Source organism: Anopheles aquasalis, chromosome 2 (assembly GCF_943734665.1).
Source record: "Anopheles aquasalis chromosome 2, idAnoAquaMG_Q_19, whole genome shotgun sequence".
Taxonomy (NCBI): Eukaryota; Metazoa; Arthropoda; class Insecta; order Diptera; family Culicidae; genus Anopheles; species Anopheles aquasalis.
In genome coordinates, this window is record NC_064877.1 from 72,908,147 (window position 1) to 72,918,146 (window position 10,000).

The following is a 10,000-nucleotide window of genomic DNA, read 5'->3' on the forward strand; positions in this document are numbered from 1 at the left end:
TGTATGCGAGTTTCTTAAATCTTTGTTCACCCTATCAGGATATCGCCAACGCTATGTTTGTGCTGATGACGCAAGTAACGTTGGCCTACAAGCTGGAGAAGTTTAACTACAACATCCCGCGAATTCAGCAGTGCCTCCGCAAACTGAACTGTGCCCTATATCATCCGAAGAGGCCAGATGAATACGAGTATTTTGATAGCTGACATCGCCGTTACACTCGAACTACTTGAGAGTGTTACGGTTTGGCGGATATCGCTAACGTTGTTCTGTGTTTTTAACATCGCTTCAGGCCCGTACTGCGATCGATGAGCGACGTGTTCTGGTTGATGATCTTCCTGACGTTAATCGCTTACTCGGCCATCTTCGCGTGGCTCGTATCGCCCGCGATCGAAAATGAGCGTCGATTACCGATTCCGGCCTGGTTTCCCTTCAATTTTCAGCGCTCTCGGGTAGCTTACACGCTCCTATTCCTGTACCAAACGATAGGAATCATCCTGAGCGCCACGTACAACTTCTCCACGGACACGATGTTTTCCGGCTTGATGCTGCACGCCACCGGACAGATCGTTCGGCTGGGCAGTATGGTGAAAAAGGTAATCACGGAGAGAGGTAACGAGCAAAGAATGATCTTAAATGTGTTGTACATTTAGATAGGTGATAAACCTGCTTTCAACGTTGGTGGGAGTATGATGGCATTCGAAGGGGATAGCGAGTGGAAAGCGATTAAAGAAGAAGTGGAGCGACATTCGCGAACGCATGGTCGTAGCTATTCGCAGATTGTGGAGTGTGTAATCTTCCACAAGGACATACTGAGGTAGTGAGGGAGTTTGCTAACGCTAAGTGGATTCTTAAAAATGCCCTTTCTAATGCCCTTTCTCATTAGATTCATCGATGAGGTGCAGAGCATATTCCAGGGAACAATCTTCGTACAGGTGTGTGCCTCAGTGATCATCATTTGCATGACGCTGCTACTAGCCACGGGAAATGCCACAACGGCCGATCGGATCTCTTGCGTACTGTATCTAATGATCATGATATCGCAAGTGTTCATCTTTTGCTATGTTGGAAATGAAATTTCATATGAGGTACACGACATTCGGCATGAATGGTTTGTTAAACTCATATAATTTATTCATTTGCTTGTCTTTCCCATAGACCAGCAATATTACCAAGTTTCTCGGCATGACAAACTACTACACATTCGATAATGTGACAGGCCAGGCCGCAGTTTTCTTTATGCAAAGGTGAATTTCGGTTGCATCTAGTTAGGAAAAAAAAGGGAACCAGTTTAATTGTAATCGATTCCATCCTTCCGCAGATCGATGCGTCATGTAAACTTTAAGGTAGGGCACGTGTTGCAGGTTACATTGAATCTCCACACATTTCTACAGGTATTTTATTGCCCCAGGACACCCGTTTCGAGTTTATAAAATTTTACCCCACGTTTATAAAATGAATGTTTTATCCTAACAGATCCTAAAGCTGTCGTACTCATATCTGGCAGTTTTGCAGAGCATGACTTAAACAATGCATGTTAAGCATCTGCAACATGACAAAATGGCACATACAACATTAATAAGAGCACGATTTTTGTAGTTTAACTCGAGGCTGTCTCAACACACAACATCGACAGTCATCGAGACATCGAGAGCGTGCCATCGATGTGCTTTGAAGTTTCCCTTCCTTCTGAAGAGGGAAAGTCTCATCGGCTACACCAGCATGAATAATGCACTTCAAACCGTGTCTAGACAGTGATACTTGTGAGGCGCGGCCAAGATAAGAGGTTCTGTTCGCGTACTTACGTGCTAGACTTGACGGGCAGGAACATCTTTTTGTTGCACGCTACCAGCTTAGAGAGATGCTTGATGAGAAAGATTTTCACTTTGAGCGTACATATTCTGCGCGGCGCCACTAGCGTCGTCGAGGACGAGGTCGAGCTGGACGTGGATGCGGACGCACGTATCGAACCACCGGAACCGGAAAGGGCAGCGGAGTGGCACGGTTTCGGTGTATCAACGTAAGAACAGCACCCGGCACCTTCGGATGCTTCGTCCGGTACGTCGTGTTCTTTGCTGCCGTCGATGCACGTAGGCTGGGCTGCTAGATCGGTGAGATCGGTGAGTGTTGCTGTGTCGTCGTCGATGGCGTTTGCTAGCGTTGCCGTCGTAGTAATCACTTGTTGTTGCTGCGAATTGATCGAAGCAAGCGATGCAAGCTGTGCGATGGCGATCTTATGCTGCGGTGCTGAAGGTGCTGCTGCTGCCGGTGATGATGATGCTGGTGGTTGTGCTGGTGCTGGTGCAGGCGCTTGCGGGCGGCGGCGGTGGCGGTCTAGTTCTACGATCACTGGTTCCGGTTCCGGTGCACTCGTTGTGGTGCGCGAGCATCGGATCAACCTGGCGCAGCTATTAAGGGACGCACATGAACCCGACGTAGTTGGCGGTACGCACGACTGATCCACTTTTGCGCGCTAAAGATCGCGACCACACTAACTCCTCACTGACGGACTGACTGGCTGGGTTGGCTTCAGTGGCACCACTGACCGATGGCCAATTGATCGCCTTTTACGCGCGCGTGAGAATGAAAACTTGATTTATCGACACCCCCGTTTCAACACTCCACTTCACCACTGGTCCACTGGTCTGCGGTCTGCTGACGTAATATGCCGGTTGGAGCACCCACAATTCAACTACTTGTCCGCGTACGGGTGTAGGTGCTGGCAGAGCGCGGCGGAGGAGCGTCGGTGAAGGCCGGATGATGATGATATGCCGTATGATGGATTCTGCCGATAGAGAGAAAATAAAACACAAGACAAGCATAAAAGAACAATAAATATAAAACGGTACGGTCGTGCGCGGACGCACGAGCGCGTCATGGATGGGCATATTTTGGGACGTGAGGCCACGATTGCAGCTGGGTTGATTAACTGGCCGGTTTTCGGGGAGCGAGATTACATGGGTCGGTTGATGGGCGTTGAAGCAGTTCATTAAAATGTGTTCTCCATAAGCGTACGGAGGCGCATGGGTGTATGGGTATGGCTGATAAATTATTCAACTGCCTTCTCTCGGTCCAACGAGGCAGAACCGAAGCGTATGAGCGTCTCCTTTTGGTCTGCTTTTCGTCGGACGGATTCATGATCACACAAATTACATATTATTCGGCATCGACGATAAGCTTGCTACTGAAAGTGTTGACTAGATTGTTCAGAGCTGATAACAGAGCTACAATTGAGGGGGGATGAATCTGCTTATCGTTGATGGGACGCTAAACATGCTTGACAAGGATAAACTAAATCCAAGAGAAAATTATTTTGAGTGTTCAGCATGTTTCCCCGTGGCTGTTCCAGCGAATGAACCGTTCGCTAAGGACAAGTTCTTTAAGCAAATTACGTCTGGGTCTGGGGGCACTTTGATGTACAACACCTAATCATACCTATACACTTAATGCCGATAGAATGCGCGAGTCTTCCCAGTGGCCTTTACCTTAATTGCTCGCGCCACAAGCGAGAAATTCCTTCAACCCGGGCAATTCCATTCTTGACCAATGGTGGTGCTTTATGGCTTCAACGACGAAATGCCGGACCGGACAGTAGTACGTTCGACTCTCAAACATATGACCACAAATGCGATTATGCACCTGCTCGCTTTGGGGGCGTAAAGAAGGGTTTGGCATAATGGCCTACATTCGGGTTGGACCAGCTGTGCATGTGGAACAGACAATGAGCGCATCGGGCGCACCCCTGTTGCGAATGGCGTGCCGGGGGCACGTTCTTCACAATCCAGACAATCACAGTCCTACGTTCCATCCGTGGGAACTTCCGGCACAAACTGGCAGCAGCAGTTATGGTTCGTCGGAATTGTTTGTAAACTTTACGCTCGCAACGTTTGCAATTGTGATGGGGGGAAATTACCATCGTAAGTAGATATAAGACACTTTTAAAGATGATTTACATATTTATCCTATTTTTGTGAAGTGCTCATGATTCACAACATGGGCAGAAATATCAAGTTCGTTTGAGAATGGTATTGAGTTCTTACAATTTTATGCCCAGTCATGGTTTCTAACTGATCGCAAGCCGTTTTGTTGATTTCGCCGGAACATGACCATATCTCCATTATATTTGTGCATCAAAATTACCCTCTGCCAGGTTTAAAAAAAACTGAATGACAAATTTCTAATAAAAAGAAAATAAATTTCCCCTTCAAACATACATTCACACCACCTATTGGCTCCATTCTTCAAATATTAATCCCTGAGTCCCGCTGCAGCGCTCTTTCCTGCGAATCGGAACGTTCCATCTGATCGTGCGCTTCTTCAAGCGGTTGACCAACAGAATTAGAACAGTCCAGGGTCGAATCGAATAAATGCTTATACATGCACCGCTGACAGGTACATTTATCGCACGTTTCCTTCACGTTGTCGATCTCCCTCAGAAACAGTGACACGGCCCGTGGTATGATCTTCTCGCGAATGTAGTAACCGTACTGAAAATCACACTCCATCAGCGCTACGCCAATATCCGGATCGCAGTCATCCGGTGCACATCGTTCCGGTTCAAAGAAACTAAAGAACGAAGCACCGGCCGCATCCTCCCGGTCCGATTCACTCTGTTCGATCAGATTCTGGCCCTCCTTCCAATCAATTCTGCAGCCAACGCAGTGGAATATTTCGAACCCATTGAACATGGACGGTTTCAGTGGGTCCGGGGCACAGCGCAGAAAGTATTCCTTCGTGAGCACCTCGTTCGTGAAGAAGTCGTTCGGTTCGAAGTGAAACACCAGCACGAAACCGGGCGTTGGGTCAGACTTCAGTTCGCACCGAATGTCCTTGAGCTTTTGCAACGCCGGCTCATCCGCTTCCTCGATCAGATGGTCCAGCATGCTGGCCTTGAGCACGGTGAGCCAAAAGCCGGCCACACCCAGCGCCTGGTCGGCCCGGTCGTTTGGGTTGGCTTCCGATTCCACCAGGTTCGGCGAGCCGGCGGATCCACTTACAATTTGGGCGAGCGTGTCGTAACATTCGCGAAACTCGGACTGAAATTCCACCTCCATGGCGTGGGTCGTGAGATACAGTTTCACCTCCTTCTCGACGATCTGCTGTTGGACTTTACGCAGAGCCTGCACCTTGGCAGCGATGCTAGGTGGATTGGCGGTGGTTCCGGTGCCGGATGAAGAACCCTGTGACTCTTGTACCAGTTGCTTGATGCGCTCATCGATGTTTGCTATCTGCTTTTCAAGCGTATCCTTTACCGTACAATCGGCCACTGTGGCTGGCGACGACACGGTGGTTGGTGAGTCCATTTTAGCTTCAATATACTGAGTTCCGGAGCTATTCGGTACGCAGTCACCTAACATGCAACGGTAGAGTAGACGAACTGAAAAGATCCTCCGCTACTACAGCAAAATGGTATCTGCGATGCACCCGTTTCCCTGGGAAACGGTTTGATAAAAAAGCAGTTTCTTCCAATCAAAGGTAGCCATATGGAGAACAGATTTCCAAGAATTGTGCCTAGAATGGTTCAATTTTGTTTTCCAATTTCTTTTCCCAAAAAAGGAATCGTTGGAAGATGGAACACTTTTGCGGCAAAGAAATTCATTTCCTTTCAAACAAGAAAACCATCCAACGCATGCTTCGGAATCTCTAGAGGACTCTCCAAACAACAGGCGTGCAAACAACACACATTATAAATTGATGATACCTTGACTACGCAACATGTTGATTCCCTCTCTCTCCGGGGATACTTATGGTTTATGATGGCCAGCCGCCGCTGCCAGTCGTCGCTGCCACCGGTCCCAAAACGCAACACGCGGAATACCAATGTGCGCAGCGCATCGGTTACGGGAGCGAAACGTTAACCAAACTTCGCCTTAACTCGCGACACAGTTTGTTAACATTCAGGACACACCGAGGGGGGTGGTTCTGATCGTCCTTAGTGGTCCTGTTGCATGATATCATGCGTTTGCGATAGCCGCGAAGGGGGCTGGGAACGGTTTATTGTATTAAACAAACAACCGCGTCCCCAGAAAAAAAGAGAAAACCCTTCGATATGTTAGGGGGTAAAGAGGCAAACAAAAAATCCCTGGAACACCACCGGCGTATCCTTCAGAATCTAGGTCAATGTTGCCGAATTTTCCCGAAATTTTACGACCAACCGGCCCATGGAGAGGATGGGAATGGAGGTATCCATGGGGCATTGCGTAACCGAGGTCCTTTTTCCTCCTTATTCTGTTCCCTGTTACTGGGTGATGCGATAACTCCACTCCACATGACCTCGAAAGTGGAAACGGTTGAAAGGAAGGGGGAAGGATGAGGAAGAGCATTCGCTTTGATAATAGTGTCTGCGTGGAAAGCAGCGGCTTGAAACTTTTCCCCGGGCCAAGGGCCACCTGACAATGTGCGGTGCCAATCGAGCGGCACGGCTGATGTCGCGACGGATAAAAGGTGTATCAAAGGTGTAGAAGAGGCTCCAAGATCGACCGACCGACCGCGTCTATTTCCGTGCCAAAGGGATACCTTTGCTGCCGTGGCTCACTAACACCACCAGCAGCCGCCATTCTCGACAGACAGGGCCCGGGGCAACGCGATGGAACGCGATTTTCACCTTGTTCAACGCTTTCACTTTCATTCTTGGCTCCCATCAACTACGTCATCGCCGGCATGCTCGGAACGTGTGCCGCAGTAGCGTCGTGGACCTGGGGCTGCACCAACTTATGTAATCTACCGGTGGAGCTTCACGGAACAAGGAGGTGAAATGGTGGAAAGGGACCCTTTCGTTTCCGCCTCCAGGCTGCTGCTTGGATCTAGGAGCACGGATGGACTGTATTTACATCGTTCATGGAGTAATGAGCATGGTCGTAATGTGAGCCCACGAGGGACTTGCGCGCGGCCCCTACTACCAACACGGACGGATAATATGTTGGGACGGAAGCCTAAACAGGATGGCCCGGTGGCTTGGTGTACGTGTCAGGCTGTGCCTGGCCGACAATGAGGGGAACCTTGCCTTTCGGGTTAGCAACAAAACGGAACCCACAACTGGCCAACCATGCGAGCCCTTTTATTTTCGGAGGAAAACAAACTCTGGCTTCGTCCTCACGGACTCTTCTGGTCCCTAACACTAGCACACACCATACGCATACACGATCGGGGGGTGGGTCAATTTGGTATCGATTTCTGCCGTAAGAGGTTAGGAGGTGAACGGTGGGCGGCATTACGTCCATGCTGGTAAGTGTTAGGGTTGGTCTAACAAAGGAGCAGCACGATGGTGCGATGCCGTTGGCCGAGGTGTTGGTGGTAATAAGTTATCTCGATTCCTGGAACTGGACGCTGACCGCAAACAGATGCCGAACAGCTGAGGGATTGATCGCTTTTATTAACCATCCGGTAGCCTTGGGGCCTCGGTGTAGATTACATCTCCTAAGGTCCTGGTGTTGTTGGTGTTGGCTTTTGCTTTTGGCATCAAGGATTTTGCTTCAATAAAATGATATTTAGTAACTCAAATCGAATCTCTAAAAATACCTCATACATTGAAAAAGTTCAACTCATTAATCCAGGAGCGATAATTGGCTCAAAATAAGACCAACAATCGTTAAACGGTACACCTGACTGCGCTTGCATTCGCATCGTTGCATAAATGCAACAAGCGTTCGCATGACTGCATGTTGTTGAAAGGCACTCCCTACACGGCTACGCTGCACCGAATAAGTGCAGCGAAGTAAAAGCGACCTGCAACTACAGTGTGCAGTACGATGCACCAAGTGCCATCGTACCATATTTTGCTGGAACGCTCATACTCTTTACATGCGCCGGTAATGCGCCTGATGATGGAAAGCATAGCTCTTCAACGTTTGCTCAACGTTACTGGGCCCTTCCAGTGGTGGTGCTTGTGCCGTGGAACCGAAATCCCTGCCGATGCGTGCGGTGAGAGCGCAAAGTGTTGAAACGGTTTTGCATTTTTGCATAATCAGGGCGGTCTCTACGGCCGGGCGACAGAAGGCATTTCCTGTGGCATTCCGGTGGGCCCGTGCACGAAAGGGAAACAGGGGCGTCAGGGAAATTAATGAAACTTTCATTGGACGTGCGTGACCGACGGGGAAAGCGTAATGCCATTCGCCGGGGGGGGGGGGGGGTGAGCTTATGTTTTAATGTTGAAAAATGATACTAAATTCAAATTGAAGGCAGGCTAATCGTGCGCTTCGTGATTGAATCAAGATTGAATAAATTAGGAAAACTTTAAGGCGAGCGGTTTCAACCGTCACCGTGTAACTTATTCCAGATCAATGAACATCCTTGTATCTCACTGTAACATCATATACTTAGGTATTAGTGAAGTACGCTAGCTTGCCTTAAAAAAGCCAGCAAACACCATCGGATTAACTGCAATGAAGCACGGATTTTTGTTTTGGGACAACTATCGCCTCCGGTGCGTCGGAAACACGGCGGTACCTTTCAGGACCGTCCACTGCGGTCTGCCGCAAAGCACTCGGAGGGTGCGTTACGCTCTTTTTTCCAGTGCCGGCGACTGTTGTTAATTGAATTAACGCACTCATTTATCACACCTTCCCGCAGCGACGCTTGGGATCAGAGAGCAAACGCAATATGAGAAGGCGAACGGTGGCCAATGTGATAGCACGACAATCTTTCCTATTGAGCACTCTGTCCCCACCCCCCACCCGAGGGGTCATCAGAAGTCGCCACCTGGTAGCAAACGAATACGAAATGTGAATTCAATTTTCGATCCCCCCTCCGTTTTATGGTGACGTCGGCCTGTTGGAAAACATCACCTTTCATCCTACAAATCATTAACCACCGGTGTCCAGAACCGACCATTCTATTGTCGAGAGTTTATTCACCCCCTAGGGTGACACTCCAGACTAGACACCATTAGCTGGACAACCATTTCCCGAAGGCACTTACATGTAATTACTGGACCAACAATCTGGACAATCATTGGGATGATGATAATCGGCGAACCGAGCAGCAGGTAGTCAGACGGGACCTAATCACACAGGCACACAGGCACACGATCACGGATTGTTAAGGGACCTTATGCTCTCTGGTCGATTCGTCCACCGATCCGCCTTACTGCTGTACCAAGAAGCGCGAGCTCAACAATCGATTTCTGGTGCTGTCCGAACGAACAGCACGATCCGATTCCGTCCTCTTCCGAGAACGTTTCACTGTCAACTGTGACCGTCACGAGTGGGCTCGCCATCAAACGCCACCTTACGGCGAGTGACGCGTTCGTGTCGTGTGGTGTTCGCGTGGAGTTCGAGATTTCGGCAAGCGACTCACGGTCCACCCCCAACAATACCACCATCGCCGCGTCAGGGAGCCGCGGTTCGGGTGAATTATGTCGCACCAACACTACCACGTTGATATGCTCGATATGCTCGGTACCGCTCGGTGCGCGCAGGCACCAAACACCCCAAACCGCCCCCCGGGTTGCACTGTCGCGCGAGGGGTTGTTGTTCCGGAGTGCCGTTCTTCGATGTTCCAGGAAGTGAAACAATGAAAACTTCGGAAAATGCACGAGAGGGAGGAAACAAAGCAAAAAAAACAAGCTAGAGAATGCACGGGAAGTGGGGTTTGGATGTAATTACCATTTCCATGGAAAATGCACGCATTACAGTCCGATTGCAGTGGACTACGAAGTGGGTATGTTACGGTGCTACGGGCTAACTATCAAGTTCTGATATTGGCACCGAACGTGGAATTCAAAAAAAAAAAAACGGAACCAGATACGGGCGCCTCCATTTGATCCAGCATAAGATTTTATGTTTCTCCGGTACACAAACCATGGACCATGGAGTGGAGTAATTAAATGAAACACATCTTCCGCCTCGAAGCGGATGTTCCTTGTCCTGTAGCCCCGTACATGGTCATGCAGCACTTGAAACATTAAAGCGAACGAATCCCCGAACGTACACTTAATTATGATTACCTCATGCGAATCGACATTAAAATCCCAACCCCAAAGTCAGGCCGCGTCGCTCGCTAAGCG

General features: G+C 49.2%; 2 protein-coding genes and 1 long non-coding RNA gene across 3 annotated transcripts in view; 1 reads left to right on the plus strand and 2 right to left on the minus strand.

The window, feature by feature from the left end:
• The window catches only part of LOC126572723 (kelch-like protein 17), a 10,504-nt gene extending 8,567 nt beyond the window's left edge, over positions 1 to 1,937 (minus strand). Inside the window, exon 1 of the mRNA XM_050232265.1 lies at positions 1,803 to 1,937. Coding sequence (XP_050088222.1) covers positions 1,803 to 1,828 — 26 coding nt within the window. The 5' untranslated portion in view covers positions 1,829 to 1,937. The remainder of the gene's footprint in view (positions 1 to 1,802) is intronic.
• An 87-nt stretch (positions 1,938 to 2,024) lies between these two features.
• On the plus strand, positions 2,025 to 2,807 carry LOC126572726 (uncharacterized). Its single transcript, XR_007607971.1, has 2 exons — positions 2,025 to 2,117; positions 2,203 to 2,807. It is a non-coding gene; the product is annotated as an uncharacterized LOC126572726 (long non-coding RNA).
• Positions 2,808 to 4,001: 1,194 nt separating this feature from the next.
• Positions 4,002 to 5,460, minus strand: LOC126572724 (nucleosome assembly protein 1-like 1). Its single transcript, XM_050232266.1, has one exon. It carries the CDS (start codon positions 5,352 to 5,354, stop codon positions 4,239 to 4,241), a length of 1,116 nt encoding a protein of 371 aa, XP_050088223.1. The 5' UTR covers positions 5,355 to 5,460; the 3' UTR covers positions 4,002 to 4,238.
• Positions 5,461 to 10,000: the final 4,540 nt, after the last annotated feature.

Bases quoted from the DNA above. Each gene is read 5' to 3' on its own strand.
- LOC126572724 (XM_050232266.1), bottom strand. From the start codon at position 5,354: ATGTTAGGTGACTGCGTACCGAATAGCTCCGGAACTCAGTATATTGAA.